The sequence below is a fragment of the Xyrauchen texanus genome, chromosome 3 (assembly GCF_025860055.1).
Source record: "Xyrauchen texanus isolate HMW12.3.18 chromosome 3, RBS_HiC_50CHRs, whole genome shotgun sequence".
Lineage (NCBI taxonomy): Eukaryota > Metazoa > Chordata > Actinopteri > Cypriniformes > Catostomidae > Xyrauchen > Xyrauchen texanus.
The window spans coordinates 7,315,684-7,334,761 of NC_068278.1; the positions used below are offsets into that span (position 1 = coordinate 7,315,684).

Below are 19,078 nucleotides of genomic sequence, written 5' to 3' on the forward strand. Positions count from 1 at the left end.
CTGGCAACCACCCAGAACACCCTAGCATCATGACAGTGAGTTTTGTTTTTCAATATTTTTGCTTTTATTTAGCTTTCTGTAGGATTCATTGTGTACTTCAATGCAAAGATTGGCAGATAGGAGCAGTCACATCAGTGCTAAGCTGTGTCTTTTTATACCAATCATTTTTTTTCCATCAGAAATCTGGCCCCAGACTCTCATTTCTCCACTGGCTCATGGATAGAGAAGATTGTCATTATTGGAGGCAGTAGGCCATCTTCTATCACTCTGAAAAACACAGGTGCGTTTCACTAGTCTAGTATACCTTTAGTCCATAGCATAAACATAAAGTGTGTTAAAAATATGCTTGACAAATGTTGTGATTAAAATGCTAATCTTCCCTACATATTTTATTTACACCAATGAGCCAAAACATTATGACCACTCAAAGGTGAAGCAAATAACGTTGATCATCTCCTAACAGCGCAACATATCAAGGTCTGAGTAGATGGTAAGAAAACAATCAGTTTTCATTGCCAATGTGTTGAATGCAGGAGAAGTGGGCAGGAGTAAAGACCTGAGCGACTTTGACAAGGTTAAAATTGTTATGGCCAGATAACTGGGTCAGAGAATCTCTGAAACGGCAAGGCTTGTGGGGTGCTCCCGGTCAGCAGTGGTGAATACCTACCAAAAGTGGTTTGAGGAGGGACAAACCACAAACCGGTGACAGGGTGTTGGGTGCCCAAAGCTCATAGATGCACAAGGGCAACCATAAAGGCTATCCTATCGACCGAAGGTCTACTATGGCACAGGTCACAAAACACAGTGGATCGCCGCACCCTGCTGCGTATGGGGCTGCGTAGCCACAGAGTGCCCAAAATTACCCCTATCCACTGTCGAAAGTGCCTACAATGAGCAAGCAAGTGTCGGAACTGGACCTTGGAGCAGTGGAAGAAGGTCACCTGGTCTGATTAGTCCCATTTTCTTTTACATCATATGGATGGCCATGCACGTGTGTGCCGTTTACCTGGGGAAGTGATGGCACCAGGATGTACTGTGGGAAGACGACAAGACGGAGGAGGCAGTGTGATGCTCTGGGCAATGTTTTGCTAGGAAACACTGGGTCTGACCATTCGTGTGGACGTCAATTTGGCACGTGCCACCTACCTAAACATCGTTGTAGACCAGGTACACCCCTTCATGGCAATGGTATTCCCTGATGGCAGTGGCCTCTTTTAGCAGGATAATGCACCCTTCCACACTGCACACATTATTCTGGAATGGTTTGAGGAACATGATGAAGAGTTTGAGGGGTTGCCCTGGCCTCCAAATTCCGCAGATCTCAATCTGATTGAGCATCTGTGGGATGTGTTGGACCAACAAGTCCAATCCACGGAGGCTCCACCTCGCAACTTACAGGACTTGATGAATCTGCTGCTAATGACTTGGTACCAAATACCACAGGACACCTTCAGGGGTCTTGTAGAGACCATGCCTCGACAGGTCGGCATTGTTTTGGCGGAGGATCAACAGCATATTATGCAGGTGGACATAATGGTTTGGCTCATCTGTGTAGTCGAAAAAAACTAATAATTCTTCCACTAAGTAACATAAGCTGGGTTTCCATGGAAATGTTTAGCATTTTTAAGCACATTTCTAAAAATTGGACTAAAGAAAATGTAAATCACTGCACGGTTTCATCCACTACATCATTCACATTATCTTGAGGGAGCTGCATTGTTTTGATGGAGCAGCCAACCTTGTTTTGTAAAATGCTGTTGGAAACGCTGCAGAATTGTAATATAATGTGGGCTAAAATGGCTGCAATGCCCATACACCACCAGCCACCACATGCCTGGGAGCGCCTGCTCTCAAAACTGTTCTGGCAGATTGTGAGGACACATTTTAAAGATCAGCTTTCGGTTAAAAACTTCCGAATGTCAAGGGCTATGTTCAAAGAATTGTGTGCCAAGGACGGCCCTTTTGTTGGGTCAGTCATATCAAGCATTCGCATACTCATAACACGTGAACAAATGGACAAAACGTCATTGTTTTGCAAATAAACTGTTTCTATCACCTTAATGCAGATTTTAACTAATGCAAAATTCGAGAAAATCCATTTCTGTCTTGCACATTTAAATTTTAAGCGAATTTTGAGATTTAATTCGCACATCAAGCCTTTCCATTCAGGATTTCTTAGAAATAGTTGGATGGAAACCCAGTTATAGCTATTTGGCTGAATTGTAAACAATTTTCTGCTTTCAGAAGTTCTCCTGTTATTGGTGTCATGTTATGTTTATTTTCAGATGGTATAGAGTCAGCTGTAGAGTTTGAGTTTGACTCTGCGACTGCAATATTAACTCTACGCAAGCCAGGGGTCAATGCAGGGGCAGACTGGACCATTGTTCTGCAGTAACACAAGGATGAACACACAAACAACAGGTGGAAGAACAGCACTTAAAAGTCAAATGACCAGATGCACGAACATACATTTCTTTTTTTTTTAAAGAGTCCAGATGGAGAACGGAAATGAGCAGAGGAAATGATTGAGATTTGAATGTTTTTAAGATGAATTGTCTGTATGATTTATGATAAAAATGAAGGAAAAAGATGTAATGGTGATGTTTGTTTAGGAATTTGTAGGGGACCAGAAATTATAGAAATTTTTAAAAACATACTTTCTTAAAATTCACACGATTCAGTTCAAACGATTGGCTGCGAATATTAGCATTTTTCCTTTAAATTTAGCCATTTAATAATTGGTTAGATGTTAAAAACAGAGTAAGGAAATATAGAGGATGTTTTTTTTTTGTCTCAGGGCAATGTATTTTGGCATTTTCACTTCCAGGAATGCAAAACGTTTTACGCTAAGAAACTATTATATTTTCATATTGGAATAGTGACTGTGCTACTTAATTTGTTTTTAAATTGGTTCATATAGGAAAACTCATTCATTAAGGGATTGGATTTGGACTTCCTTCCATTAAAAGTATCACAAGTAATTTGTGGCCAATTTTTGTAGGACATATTATTCGGCGTGATGTTGATGTCAAGTAAATAAAGTGTATACATATGGAAATGAAGTAATATTGCCCAGATTAACCCTGAAACAAAGAAAAAAAACTTCTAATGAAAAATAAACGAGGACTTTAGTTTTGGAAATGAAATTTTAAGCTTTGAAGATTCTTTGTTTTTGGGGGGTAATTCTTTTCAAAGATACATCTGTGCTATTACATGTTTCAGGAGTGTTCAATTAGGAAAAGTGTTTAGTAGCAGGGTTTATAAATCTGGATGTTGAAAGTTAAAACAGGCTTCAATAGTGACTTTGAGGTTTGTTTGCTAATGTTTGAAATATAATAAGGGGTTGGTACAATGATAAATGTGACCTAAACATTCTGAAAGATTAAATAATCCAATTGATTTCGACATTATGAAGTCTGAAATGAAAACTGAAATTACTTTCTAAAATGTGTAAAAGAAAATGGACAAAAAATAATATTGCTTGCTTGATAACATGAAAAGTGAAAATCTGTCTTAGGAAAGAGTTGGTGAAATAAAAGGCTACATTTCTGTTTGTTGTAAAGCTTATATTTTATTAAACCTCTACTAAAGATCATTACAATGTTAAGTGTAAAAAAAATAACAACATGTTGGGCAAGTACTTGATCTGGTCAATAGCTAATGTTTTTTTTTAGATTATTTCAAATCTGTTGTAAATGCAGGTTTCTTGCTTTGTCTGATTTTTTTTTTTTAAATGAGCTGATTTTCAGGAGTAAAGGCGCAGCCACATTTACCTTTGCACGGCAATATTCAGTGGGCGAAATACAGTCTTCTCAATAGAGCCCTGCAGTCTAGTTCCAGAAGTAAAAATCACATACATTTTTTCCATTGACAAATTTTCAATGATAACATAAACCGTTGAATACCTATTCATTGATGGTATATGCTTCTGTTGAAACCATCAGTCTCTGTTATTTTAACTTAATTGTTTAAAAATCATGTGTGATTGCGGATTTACTGTAATAGTAAACAACTATATTACCCATGGTCCATCAGAGAACCCTTCACCAATCAGAGTAGTCTGGCCAACCAAGCCTGCGAAACGTGCCCTCATGAAAGACGGCAAGTACACGATATTGTACTTTTTGTCTGTTTTTCAAATACTTTAAGTTTGTGATGTTGTGATTAACCTCGGAGCTCGATGGTTTGGTTCATGGCTTCAACTTTTATGAAGGATTTTATGAAATGTCTATGGAAAAAATGAATGTGAAAAATGCTTCCGTAACCCAAACGGCTGAAAAAGTGGAATCCGCGGAATCGAGAATTTTGCGCAATGGACTTCCTGTGGCAAAGAATTTCACCTCGCAAATTTTGCATGAAGTTTACGTTTGTTGCGAATGGCAGGAGAATTCGCCGCGTCGACTCATAGGAAGTTGCAGTAAACTATGCGTGGGCGATGCTTTGTACACAGCTACAATGAATATTAACAATGGACAAGGATATCATGTTAGCGTGGAGTTTCTTTTTAACATCAGTCTCCCAGAGTTTTAAGTGCAGCATTAAAAAAGAGGCTGCTTGACAATTCGTTTTTTTGTGGTTAACGTTGACTGTACGTGTTCACTGGCATGTGGTGAGCAAAGCGAAGTGGTAGTTTTGAATTCTTTCCAATGAGAATCCACCTCGTGAGTGTGGCTCCCATTGGAATGAATTGAAAACATCAGCTTCGTTCACCATGCGCCAGTGGACACTTACGGTAAATGTGGCAGCGCCTTTAACAGCTTATTGTGTGCATGTAAACTGGCTTAATGTTCCAAAAATGGCTACCAGTTAAATTTCCAAAATGTTCATCTGCTCTGAGGTCAAATATGAATAAAAAATATTAAACATATTTAAAAACTTTTGAAGGGAAAATAAGAGGTTAATTTCTAAATTACTATTATTATTATTTTTACAAGTACAGCATTAGGGTTTCTGGGACTCCAAAAATAACAACAGTACAATTCAATCTCAACAGAACATGAGGGTTAAGTATGTACTTCCGTTTCTGTTAAAGGTAGTAATAATAACATATTGATTTAATATTTAGTGTCATAAAATAGTGTAATTTTCGTAATTTATCATAATAATTATAATTTTTTTTTTTATTATGAATAATTTGTTTATTATATTGAAAAACGTTTTCACCATAATGTCATTATTATACAGTGATAAATGACCCTTTCTTGTAATTAAGTATTTGAAACTTGTTTGAAAACTGTCATTAATGGTGCAGAAATTACACACTTCACCTTTACATTTATAACATTCAACATGAATTAAAAGTGATATACCGATATATTGACCAAGCTGATTAATCGTCGATATTTGGCCATTGTGAGATTTTTGGTCTCCGACGATAACCCTGCCTGCTTGGCCAGATAACAGACTTTAATATCATAAAATTTTCTTATAATTGAATATCGCCATTGCCCACCCCACTCTCTAGACATCGATCATTAACAAAGTCTATATTGGTCGACCACAAATAAAAATGTAAGATCTCACACAGTGTTGGCCATCCAATGCCATTTTTATGGGCCTTTCCTGGAATGTACGCAATACCTCCACACAACAGTGATGGAGGATGCTCCCTCAGTCCTGGGTGTAATCAGTCATGGCTCTCATTATCATCTCAAAGCAGAGGAAGGTCACAGCATTCACTGGGAACGCTCTCACGCTGTTGAGAAGAAGGCCTTTGAAGAACACCTGCATGCCCTCTTCACGTACACTCACAGTAATGCAGTGTAGGACTCCATTGTACGTGCGACCACCAGCTCCTGACATCTGCAGTCGAGCCTTGATCACGTCCATGGGTGTGGCACACGCCATGTAACCACACCAGCGACACCACCAGCCATCAGCACTGCAAAGGTACCTAAAGTGCACATGATTTTATTATCACTTAATCGTGACAAATTTAAATTCTGCCATCATTTACTCACCCTCGTTCCAATCCAAAAGAGGCAATAAATTAACCATCAAGGAGAGGAGAGATATTATTTTTGTTAAAGTCTTGAAAATGTATACTATAGTATCATTTCCACCACATCTTAAACTCTCTTTTGTGTTCTCCATAGAATTAAGTGGTGGAAATGATGATGGAAATTACAGTTTGTAAATGTGTTTATATATATATATATATATATATATATATATATATATATAAAAATATCAAAATCAGAATGAGCCTTACTGCAAAGTGGAATTATTTTTTGGTGATCGGAGAAACAAGTGCACACAGAACATTACAGTGAGACACAGAATATAAAACAAGGTGTTGGATTATACACGCAGAAGAATTGAAACGATATGACTTGAATCTAGAGTTTTCAAGCTTTGCAGTCCTGGAATTCTACACGGTCATAAATCAAACGTTCCAGGCATCCTCATTGGTCAGAAAGGCCCCTCCGCACCCTGATCTTCCACACAGTTAAAACAGACTTCTCTTTTGTAAGGTTACAAGGACCATCAGATTTGCACAAAGACATTTTACACAAAGTCACAGTACTTTGCTGAATCAACCCTCTAAAATATACAGAATGCATTTAAATCCACAGTTCTTACAATACTTAGTCTTGCTAGGCATTCTGACAATTGCTTTGAACTTTGGTAACTTGTATAACTGACAAATGAATGATTATAGCCTGATGTACCTCTTTGGAATGTGTGTAATGTTTCATCTGTGTTGTATGGCCCATGAATTAACCAGTATTAATTTGTAACCAGGGATGTTTTGTTACCTACACGTATAACAGCCATGAAAAATGTCATGTTTAATATGTAAGCGTTCGCTGGCGTATACAGAGAAACTAATGACAAAGAATATCATGTGTCTTGTACCATTTTCAAGTTATAAAGTTCATGATTAAATATGCACTATTTTTGAGCGGGAAAGTAGTGAGAATCTTTAACAAAGGACCATAAATTGACTGTCGGAAAAGACAGCCCAGTTGACCATGTGACTCTGAAAAGTCACTTCTGATTGGCTTTGGGGATGTGGCCAATTTCAGTTCAAATATTTCCAAAAAGGAAGAACACACTCTCTTGCTGGCTTCTCTCTTGCCTCTTCTCTCTTCGACTCTTCCCCATGTGACGTTCAAGGGAGCTCGGGACTCAACGGGAAAGCTTCATCTTCTCCTCCGCTGACTGCTCAGACTTTGCGCTGACTCCATGCCATGTGAGGCCCACGGAAACTCGGGACTCGACGTCCCGAGAAGGAGTGAGAAGGCCTCGCTTCACAGCTAACCTCACTAATTCATACAGACAATAAACTTTGGTCATACAGAGGTCAAAACATCGACGGAATGAACTTTCGACCAAGAACCAAACAACACAAAGAACGCAAGGAAACACCACAAAGACATGCAAGTACATCTCTAATATTGTGCACAAAGTGCTGGTGTATTAATTAAATAATTTGGGTAATCGATGTAGACTCGGAAGGATAAATGGTTCTTAAGGTATTGTCAACAGACTCCGTAGAGTTCATCTTCACTGTACTGATCATTTATTTCACATTCTGTCACTCTTTTCACCAACCTGTCTCATGTATATATGTGTTAGATTAGATTTATGTTTAGAATAGTAATAAAGTTTGTCTATATTCAAAGACGACTTGACTGTGGTGTATTTTGATAAATAATCTCATCCCTGTTTCTAAAAGATTTTGGAGTCTTGAGGCAGTTTAATTGTTCATGTGGAAAATGGCTTGAGGGTAAAAACTGTTCTTGAGCCTGGATGTCCTGGTGCTCAGTGCTCTGTAGCGCCGACCAGAGGGCAACAGTTCAAAGAGGGAGTTGGAAGGGTGTGTGGGTCCATAGTGATTCTACCTGCACGTTTCATCACTCTGGAGATGTACAAGTCTTAGACAGTGGGCAGGGGGCACCAATAATCCTCTCAGCAGTCCTGACTGAGGCAGAGGTGGTGGTGTATGTTTTATGATCAATAAATCATGGTGTGATCAGAGGAACGTACATTTCATCAAGTCTTTCTGCTCTCCTGATCTGGAATATCTCATGCTTCTGTGTCGACCATTCTGGCTACCGAGGGAATTCACAGTGGTCATCATCACAGCTGTGTACATCCCCCCACAAGCCGACACAGACCGGGCACTCAGGGAACTGTATGGGAGTATAAGTGAGCAGGAAACCGCGCACCCTGAGGCTGTTGCCGGGGACTTCAACAAATTTTAAAACAATAGCACCAAAATACCACCAACACATAAATTTCAACACACGAGGGGACCAGGTTTTAGATCATTGTTACTCTCCTTTCCGGTATGGCTACAAATCCCTCCCCCGCCCCCCATTTGGCAAATCAGACCACTCTTCCATTCTTCTCCTGCCTGCATACAGGCAGAAACTGAAACGGGAAGCACCCACCCTCAGAACGATCCAGTACTGGTCGGACCAATCAGACTCTGCGCTACAAGACTGTTTTGATCACGCAGACTGGGAGATGTTCCGGTCCGCCTCTGATGACGATATCGAGGTTTACACTGACAGCGTAACGTGTTTCATCAGGAAGTGCGTAGAGGATGTTGTTCCGACCAAAACAATACGGATATACCCCAACCAGAAACCATGGGTTAACGGCGATGTTCGCGCAGCACTCAATGCGCGGACCTCCGCTTTTAATTTTTCTAACACGGAGGAGCGTAAACAAGCCAGTTATGCCCTCCGTAACACTATCAGTGAAGCCAAACGCCAGTACAGGCACAAACTTGAAGGTCAGTTCAACACCACTGACTCCAGAAGTATGTGGCAGGGAATTAACATCATCACGGATTACAAACGGAATAAAGACTCCGCCGTGAACACCGCTGCATCTCTCCCGGACGAACTTAATACATTTTATGCTCGTTTCGAGGACAATAACACCGCCCTCGCGGAGAGAGCACTCGTGGCTGACGCTTCAGAGGTTGGTTCACTCTCCGTCTCTGTTGTGGATGTAACCCGATCCTTCCGACGGGTGAACATCCGTAAAGCTGCGTGTCCAGACGGCATTCCGGGCCGCGTCATCAGAGCGTGCGCGAATCAACTGGCAGGTATTTTTACGGACATTTTCAATCTGTCCCTCTCCCTGTCTGTAGTCCTCACATGCTTCAAAATATCAACAATTGTGCCTGTACCGAAGCAAGCCACAATCACTTGCTTAAATGACTGGCGTCCTGTTGCTCTGACTCCCATCATCAGCAAATGCTTTGAGAGGTTAATCAGAGATTACATCTGCTCTGTTCTGCCCACCTCTTTGGACCCATTGCAGTTTGCCTACCGCAACAACGGCTCCACTGATGATGCCATTACATCTACACTACACACTGCTCTCTCCCACCTGGAAAAAAGGAACACATATGTGAGAGTGCTGTTTGTAGACTACAGCTCAGCATTCAACACCATAGTGCCCTCCAAGCTTGATGAGAAATTCCGGGCTCTGGGCTTAAACAGCTCGCTGTGCAGCTGGATCCTGGATTTCCTGTCACGCAGACGTCAGGTGGTTAGAATGGGCAGCAACATCTCCTCATCACTGACCCTCAACACTGGAGCCCCGCAGGGCTGTGTTCTCAGCCCACTCCTGTATTCACTATACACACATGACTGTGTGGCAACACATAGCTCCAATGCCATCATTAAGTTTGCTGACGATACGACGGTGGTAGGTCTGATCACTGACAATGATGAAAGAGTCTACAGAGAGGAGATGCACACTCTGACACGCTGGTGTCAGGAGCACAACCTCTCCCTCAATGTCAGTAAAACCAAGGAACTTGTAGTGGACTTCAGGAGGAAAGACAGAGAACACAGCCCCATCACCATCAATGGAGCACCGGTAGAGAGAGTCAGCAGTTTCAAGTTCCTCGGTGTCCACATTACTGAGGAACTCACATGGTCTGTCCACACTAAGGCCGTTGTGAAGAAGGCTCACCAGCGCCTCTTCTTACTGAGACGGCTGAGGAAGTTTGGAATGAACCACCACATCCTCACACGGTTCTACACTAGTACTGTAGACAGCATCCTGACTGGCTGCATCACCGCCCGGTACGGCAATAGCACCGCCCACAACTGTAAAGCCCTGCAAAGGGTGGTGCGAACTGCCAGAAACATCATCGGAGATGAGCTTCCCTCCCTCCAGGACGTATATACCAGGCGGTGTGTGAAAAAAGCTTGGAGGATCATCAGAGACTCCAGCCACCCGAGTCATGGTCTATTCTCACTGCTACATCAGGCAGGCGGTATCGTAGCATCAGGACCCACACCAGCCAACTACATGACAGCTTGTTCCCCGAAGCAGTCAGACTGTTGAACAATTGATCTCTCACGATCAATAATTTGCACTGCACTTTATAAACCTATAATCTCACACTGGACTGTCAACATATTCTCCTCAATACAACTAATTTATATATATATATATATATATAATTTCATATACTCTTTACTTTATTGTATTGTATATTGTGTATTCTATATTGTGTGTATTGTTTAATGTACATTGTATATAATTATTGTGTTGTGTAAGTATGTGTACATTTGATATGTAAATTGTGTTGTGTAAGTATGTTGTTTATTGTAATTGGTATATGTCTCGTCACTGTCATGACTGCTATGTTGCTCGGACCTGCACACAAGAATTTCACCTACTGTTGCTCTTGTGTACATGGCAGTGTGACAATAAAGTGATTTGATTTGATTTGATTTGACTGTCTGTTGTAGTTTCCATCTGTCTGATTTGGTGGCTGAACCAAACCAGACAGTTATAGATGTACACAGGACAGACTCAATGACAGCCGAGTAGAACTATGTCAGCAGCTCCTGTGACAGGTTGAACTTCCTCAGCTGGCAAAGGAAGTACAACATCTGCTGAGCCTTCTGTACAATGGAGTCTATGTGGGTGTCCCACTTAATGACAACAGACATGAGAGCGACAGGTCTGTAGTCATTAAGTCCTGTGATTTTGCTTTTTTTGGGGGACTGGAATGATGGTGGCTTGCTTCCCTCGCATGCGTCTTTTGGATCGCTTGTAGAGCACCGCTGTGCCTCCAACTAAAATGTCTAATAAAATGTCAGGATAATCAAACACCGGCAAAAAATTATCAGGTATGCTTTGCTGAATATTCAGCTATTCATATATATATATAAAATGGCTGACTCTGTCATGCTAAGGCTAATTTCATAGCTTACAATTTGTGTATCTTAAGTGCACACAATTAAATATTGTCAAGCTTTTTGCGTTATTTGGCAAAATTACAGCTTGATTTTTAAATGATGGCATGTAAAAAATATTCTGCTCACAAGTAAAATATGAGATTTAATACCATGCTGTTCACTTAAACTTTTGTTGACTTGGTTATCAAGTACACTAACTTTTGAAAAAGATTTATTAGGGGCAAAATTGTTTGGTGTGGGACTTTTAATTTTTGAGAAAGTTATAGAAACAGTTTTCACACAATGAATATCGAAATTTTACTCTGTTTAGATTTTCATAGTTTTAAACATGTAATAATTTTATAGTTTAATATTTAAAGTCTTGGGCTGGTAGAAGGCTAAAACATTCAAATCTGTACATAAGGCATTTGAAAAGTACCAAAAATAAATGGAGTAGTAAACAGTTTTTAAGTCAGTTTTAAAAGGAATATTCAAGGTTCAACACCAGTTAAGCTCAATCAACAGCAGTTGTGGTATAATGTTGATTACCACAAAACATTTCTACTCGTCCCTTCTCTTCTTTAAAAAAAGCAAAATTGAGGTTACAGTGAGGCACTTACAATGAAAGTGAATGGGGCCAATTACATAAATTCTAATTAGTTTTATTGGAACTGTGTAATGTTGTTTAAATCACATTTTGTATTGTTGATTTTGGGTTTTAAGGTATACCTCATAATAGTAACTACAGTGGCAAGAAAAAGTATGTGTACCCATTCCCTATCTGGCACTCACTCGACGTTGTGTCGATGTAGTGACACTAGGGGTCACTCCGACGGGGCATCCTCTGGCAATCTCCATGTCTGTTCTCTGGACAGGACGCAGAAGACCTAAGTGGCCTACAACCCGCCGTGGTAGACAAAATCACTCAGGCTAGGGCTCCCTCTACGAGGCACCTGTATGCCTTGAAGTGGCATCTGTTCACTAAGTTGTGTTCTTCCCAACGCAAAGACCCACAGAGATGTGGAGTCAGATCGGTGCTTTCCTTCCTGAAGGAGAGGTTGAACGGGCGGCTGTCCCCCTCCACATTGAAGGTGTATGTAGCTGCTATAGCAGCACAACACAACACAGTGGACGGTAAGTCCTTAGGGAAGCACAACCTGATCATCAGGTTCCTGAGAGGCAACAGGAGGTTGAATCTCTCCGGACCACGCCTCGTTCCCTCGTGGGACCTCTCTGTAGTTCTTCAGGGTCTACGGGGAGCCCCCTTTGAGCCCCTAGAGTGAGCTGAGCTTAAGGCACTCTCTTTAAAGACTGCCCTCCTGACTGCACTCACTTCCATCAAGCGGCTAGGAGACCTGCAAGAATTCTTTGTCAGCGAAACGTGCCTGGAGTTCGGTCCGGGCTACTCTCACATGATCTTGAGACTCCGTCCGGGCTATGTGCCCAAGGTTCCCATAAACCCATTTAGGGATCAGGTGGTGAACCTGCAAGCGCTGCCCCAGGAGGAGGCAGACCCTCTGGGTGGGGTGGAGTCTCTGCAGTGTCTTCCCCTTGGGAGTGGCTTGTTAATTATCACAGGAAACATCATGCACACAAATTTATATTGGTGGAAATGTTTTGAAAACAAATGTTTATATACCCCCACAGCTGTCAGCTTATACAAGGACCCCTCAATTGGTCCCTGTGACTATAAGGGCCCCCAGCCCACTTATAGGACCCTTTTGCCTTCCTGTTTCTAAAGAAAAATGTTTTGAGCCACTCTATAAAAATTCTAATTTTCGGACTATTATTTAATACTTTAGGCTTTAATGGGTTAAGCTTTATACTTTGTATGAAAAGGGCTGTCAAACAAAAACATTTATTATACTATTTAGTCTTTTAACTGCATTTCTCCCCTAAATTATAAAAAAATAACTGAGCTTAGGTGGTTGGGAATAATAAGATATTGATATTTTATTTTGTGTGGTACAAAAGTACTGACCTAGAAACCACCTTTTGGAGTCGCCCAGTCAGATCCCAGACCTTAACCTAATAGAGATGATGTGGAATGACCTCAAGAGAGCCATTCACACCAAACATAACAATATGGCTGAGCTGAGCAGTTCTGTAATGAAGAATGGTCCAAAATTCCTTCTGAACGTTGTGCAGGTTTAAGCAGCTACCAGAAACGCTTGTTTGAGGTTATTGCTGCCAAAGGAGGATCAACCAGTCATTAAATCCAAAGGTTCACTTACTTTTCCACAGCACTGTTAATGTTTAATTGGATATGTTCAATAAACACATGAAAGATTATAATTGTTTGTGTTACTTGTGACTTTGATGTAGATGAGATCAAATTTGATAACCAATTAATTAAGAAAACCAACTAATTCAAAAGGGTTCACATATTTTTTCTAGCCACCTTAAGTTGTATGTGAAAAAAGTAGAATTTCTTTTTTTGTTTTAATAAAAGCCAACCACTTCAAGTCGAAGAAACGCCCATATGTCACACCATTTTTGTTTCAGTATACCACTACCATCCTCCATTCATGCATAATCACCTGTCTGCTTCCCTGTCTCTGTCAGCATTCTGCAGATGAGCTCGTATGGCAGGAAGTAAAGTCCGTAACAAGGTACATCTCGTAGCGCGAGAGCCCACAATCCTCTGAAAAGCCCTTTGACCCCGTCTTCTCTTAGGATAACTGCTACGCAATGACAGGGGCCTCTGTATTTATTTCCACCTGACCTGCCCCTCGTCTGGCTCTGCAAACGCACCTTGACCAGGTCTATCGGAGCTATAACAAACACCTGTTGGATAGGAAATGATATACTCTCATCTCAATGCTTCACATTACAGTATAGTTAATCATTTATTTGCCCTGTTAGTAGGCTAAATCCAAAAATAGGCTACATCCAAAATCATATGAAATTTGTATCCGTTTTACTGAATGGGATCCTGAAAGTGAATTAAGTTTATTAAATGTACTGTATATATTTTGTATTTTATTATGTAAAATAAAACGTATAGCTAAAAATGTTAGAAATTCAGAAAAGAAATTACAAGTCACACACCTACTTGGAAGATTGCTAAATGATCCCAAACAGTCAGTATGTGTGCCTTTGGCATGCTGGGTGATTCAAATTCATTCCTTCCATAGTTGTTGCTGTATCACTGCTGTTGTATTAAGATTTTACCCTTATTTAGTGAATAATAAGTATAATTTAATTGCTTCAAACATAGTGTTGTAATTTCGGTATAGTGGGTTTCTGAGGTTAATATGCCTCTTTAGGATATGCAATGCAGCTTTGCTTAAACCAAACATACTTGTGAAAGACCTGAAAAGCAGCCCGCCATGAAGACCGTTGAGAGTGGTGGCCTGTTGGTTTTGTCAGAGTTGCTGCGATGGGATTGGGTAAGATAATCCAAAGCATTGCTGTAAGAACCAAAGGCCACAGAGTTGCTAAGGGCAATGGTGAGGACAGGAAATGCCATGCCCTTAAAAAATCCATGGAACTGCAGATTGATGAAAAAAGAAGATCTGTCATTAAAGTGACTCATTAACTTTTGGGAATTTGTGAAGATGAAAAGGTAAACTGTTAAATCTTGAGAGAGGGACTTTTTCTCTATGCAATGTAAGAAGACTCACCCCTTCATGTGTATAGGTCTTGACCACACAATCTAATATCCCCCTATACACAGACTGAGTCTGAAGTCGCACCTATGACCAAAAATAAAGAGCTAAATAATAACTTGAATAGTGTGTGCAATTAAAACATATCATCATGTGACATATTCGTAAAATATATAGTAAGTCAAGATGACTCACTTTTACTGTGTCTAAAGGGTGTCCAAACACCAAACCCACAGCACCTAAAACCCACATACATAACCCAGAATTCTTTGGTAAGTGATTTATTACATGTAAAAGAATTTAACGATACTGGCCATTGCAAATGTACAGATTCCATCACTGAAAGTCGCATCAAGGAATTATAAGTGCTGTCATTGAGACCAGAAAAGGAATTACCTGAAATCCATCCTGCGATGAATTCCTCAAAAGGCATGACAGATTTTTATATCTATTGGAAGATAAAAACAACAAGCTATTACAGGCTTTCATACTGATAATAAATGTATTTTGTAGTTGAAAATGTAGTGTGTTCTTCCATTTATGAGAAATCCTTCAATTTAAAAGAATAATTCACTCAAAATGAAAATTCTGTCATTAACTTTCATGGAAAGTCTTTTTAGCAAGTCAGTCCACTCGGCGGCCATCTTTGGAACACTCTCAGGCAGCTATTTTCCTTTGTAAAAAATACAAGACTAACAAGAGCTCTTATCTACTGTACTTCCATGCAGATAGACCGAAATCTCCTAAGTGGCTGGTCAAGATTACGATAAAAGAGCATATTTCAAATCAGCAGTAAAATCTGACAACACTGGAATCATAAATTGTGCTTCTTCAGATTACGCAAAAAACCCCGAAGTTTTCCCATCTTGTATAACTAATGTGCATGCGTGTCCTCGAGTTGATTGGCAGGTGATGTCTGTATCTAAAAGGTTGTTGGCTCTTTTACGCGTAAGGCTGGACTTCCTTTCTACATCCGTTCACTGTTGGGCATTCCAATATGTCCCATTCATTTTAATAGAAGTGGCCCGTCTCAGCTAAATAGTCTCTGGTTTAAGTCATGTCAGAATTATCGTATTTACGAGTTAACCACACATGAACGCCACCAAAAAGTTGTCATTACGAGTGGGAAACTCTGGATTTTCCTCGAGCCCTCGAGTTGGGAGCGTGTTGATTTAGACTAAGAATAATGGCGGTAGCAAACTGTTATTGGTAATAATTCAGTTTTACTTGAGGATTTTTACTGTGCAGTTTAGTTTGTATGAATTTTCTGTACTGTTAATGAAGAAAAAAGATAAAACTTGCCAGAAAGTAAGACTCATTTAGCTGGTTTAAGCTGTGACGAGCATTTGCAACAAAACTACATTTCCCATCATTATGGTTGCACAAGAATTATAAAATTAGGGCTGGGTATTGATACAGATTTCCCAATTCATTTCAATTCTAATTCACAAGCTCTAGATTTGGATTTTGATTTGATTCAATGTCTATTCATATGGGTATATTTCAGTTATAATGTTTTTTTTTAAATGTTATTTTGACTAATTATATTTTATTAGTTATTAATCATTTCGGTCCCATTTTAGCTTTTTAAAAATGGGAAAATCAACGTATTCAATCAGTAAGTGTGATGTCATATTGCATATATATTTTGTTTCATGTTTATTGTTTAATTGCATAATTTGTACTATTTACAAGTATTTACATTGATTTATTGAACATGTGCTAAAAAATGTTTACTGTCTCTTTAAGAAAACCGGCATTTCTGTACAGAGCGAGCGTAAATGAGTGCATAAAGGCATTATCTCATCCCTGCTATGTGTAATTAGAATTAAATGTTTATTTTTTGATGATTTTGATCAACAACTAACTGTAAAGAATAGAAAGGGTATTAAAAGAGACATTATACAATGAAAAATAGGTTGCATGTATCTCGACTTTCGACACACACAGATCAACTCTTTCTCTCAACATGCAGAGAGTAGGATCTCACTGCTGAATGCTACACAATTCATTCACTGGTCAGTGAAATCTAAACATTTACCAGCCACTTGCCAAATATATACATTTTTAGTAACATATATATAGCCAACAGCATAGCCAGGAAATCACTTTTGGGCAGGCCTCAATAAAAACAGATGGGCCAATATCTCAACCCAATTTAATAATGAATTTTACCAAATTGTCCTTAACAACATAGAAGAGGCACATTCAAGCAATTCTTTCACACTTTCAGAAATTTTAATTTATGCATTTTTAAAACTGTTTTATAAATATATATTTGAAATAATAGAATAATCTCTAATATTCTGGGTGGTCCTGGGTCTAACTGGCTATGCCACTCTATATAGTGTGAAATCTGGTTGCAAATGCGAGGGAGTACCACTGATTGTAGTAGAGGGTTGTGCATAGAGTAAAATATCGATTTTGGGATTAAATAATATCGTTCAAATGAAGATAGCAATGCATTGGAAAATTTATATTTTTACCCAACTCTAGATAAAATAGGTAAAGCATTAAATACATACCTAATGCATGGCTTTGTGCTTCATTTTGTTGCATTGGGGGAAAAAAAGCTTTCTGTGTAGAATTGAAAAACCGAGAATGAAATTGCAAAATGGGTCAGTTCTTTCCGAGGAAAATAACTTGCAATAACACACTGCAATTTCCGACCTCGTAAGTACAATCTTCCCAGGAGGACTTGAATGCAATAGACACAATGGTCAAGGTGTATTCTTCATGCAATAAAAATGAATGGGGACATATGCTGTATAACTCCAAAAATCATAGAAGTAGTCCACATGCTCATGTACAATATTCCAAGTCTTCAGAAACCATATGATAGCTCTGTGTTGTATGAACTATGTTATTAGTACTTTTATGGTACCTTCTGTCTTTTGTGGAGCTTGAAAGCAACTGTAGCCATTCATTTTCATTATATGGAAAGGAGCGTCATGAACATTCTTCATAAATTCTCCTTTTTGGTTCCACGGAGGAATGAGGGTAAAACAAATTAAATTAAAATAAATTATATATATATATATATTAGTTTTATTTTTTGTTTGTTTTTTTACTTCTATGTGGTGAACTGTTGCTTTAATTTCTGGTCATTTCACTATATGTAAATAAAGAACATAACAAAACTCAAACATTGTGAAATGCTATATTTTATGCTCTAAGGTGAGTAGAAAGCTCATACAGACGTCGAGCTGCCCGCTGAAAATAATACCAAAACTACCAAAGTTCAAACGAAACGCACTTGGACAACAACAAAACAGAATAAAACATCGTTACTTACAAATAATTCACAACGCCATATTTGCCAAAACTCGGACGATTCAATATTCTACAATCCACCTCTAAAGCTGATGTCTAATTTATGACTAAACATGATTGTGTCCATTCCTTCCAGCAGATGCAGAAATCAAGGACCTTGGGTTGAAAACTTCTTGCTTCAGGAAACTGTACTTTAATCAGGCGTCTGACTGCATGACGGTGGCTGCATGCTAAAACAATTATGCAAAATGTTACATGATTTATTTTAGGACTCTAAACTGCATTTGATCTGCTTTCTTTCACTAAATAGAAGCAACTTACCTCATCGCATCGCTGCTCCAAGAAAAAGAGTGTACGAAAGTTCTTAAGAGATTACTGTATGTTGTAAGTGTCTCTACTGCCGTCTAGTGGTGATAATGTTTCCTGCAGGAAGATGTTGGTTATTTGTTGAGGTTGAAGGTTTTCCAGATTCAGGGTTTAACACTTTATAATGTCAAGAACCCACAAAACACTAGTATGGCATACATGATGCATAAAATATAACGCAGCTATCGCCTATATGTTCACATAGAAGAGGTCAACCAATATGTTTTTTTAAATGGTCGAGGCCAATGCAGTTATAGCAGGTTGGCTGATGCCAATAGGCCTATATGATATAATCTAATTTATTTAAAGCAAGTGAGATGGACTTAAATGGCTGTAATCAATTGAAAACATTTAAAATGAACAAAAACTAATACAAGTTGACGTACACTAATGAGCCAAAACATTATGACCACCTACCAAATATGCGGTTGGTCCTCCACGTGCTGCCAAAACAGCTCTGACCCCTCCAGGCATTGACTCTACGAGACCCGTGAAGGTGTCCTGCAGTACCTGACTAGCACCAAGACATTAGCAGCAGATCCTTCAAGTCCTGTAATATGTGAGGTGGGGCCTCCACACATCGGCCTTGTTGGATTGAGATCTGGGGAACACCTTGAACTCTTCATCATGTTCCTCAAAAAAGTTAATGATATTACTTCAAATGCA

At 39.3% G+C, this 19,078-nt stretch overlaps 2 protein-coding genes across 2 annotated transcripts in view; one reads left to right on the forward strand and one right to left on the reverse strand.

The window, feature by feature from the left end:
- The window catches only part of LOC127625847 (neutral alpha-glucosidase AB-like), a 30,440-nt gene extending 26,876 nt beyond the window's left edge, over positions 1–3,564 (forward strand). Inside the window, exons 24-25 of the mRNA XM_052101262.1 lie at positions 180–280; positions 2,286–3,564. Of these exons, the coding sequence (XP_051957222.1) occupies positions 180–280; positions 2,286–2,395 (211 nt within the window). The 3' untranslated portion in view covers positions 2,396–3,564. The remainder of the gene's footprint in view (positions 1–179; positions 281–2,285) is intronic.
- Positions 3,565–3,756: 192 nt separating this feature from the next.
- On the reverse strand, positions 3,757–18,424 carry LOC127625855 (solute carrier family 25 member 45). The gene is given in 9 exon segments (XM_052101273.1): positions 3,757–5,843; positions 5,846–5,893; positions 13,703–13,949; positions 14,467–14,655; positions 14,789–14,860; positions 14,969–15,012; positions 15,170–15,221; positions 18,069–18,276; positions 18,368–18,424. Coding segments are annotated over 7 exon segments (870 nt in total). The 5' UTR covers positions 15,207–15,221; positions 18,069–18,276; positions 18,368–18,424; the 3' UTR covers positions 3,757–5,610.
- Positions 18,425–19,078: the final 654 nt, after the last annotated feature.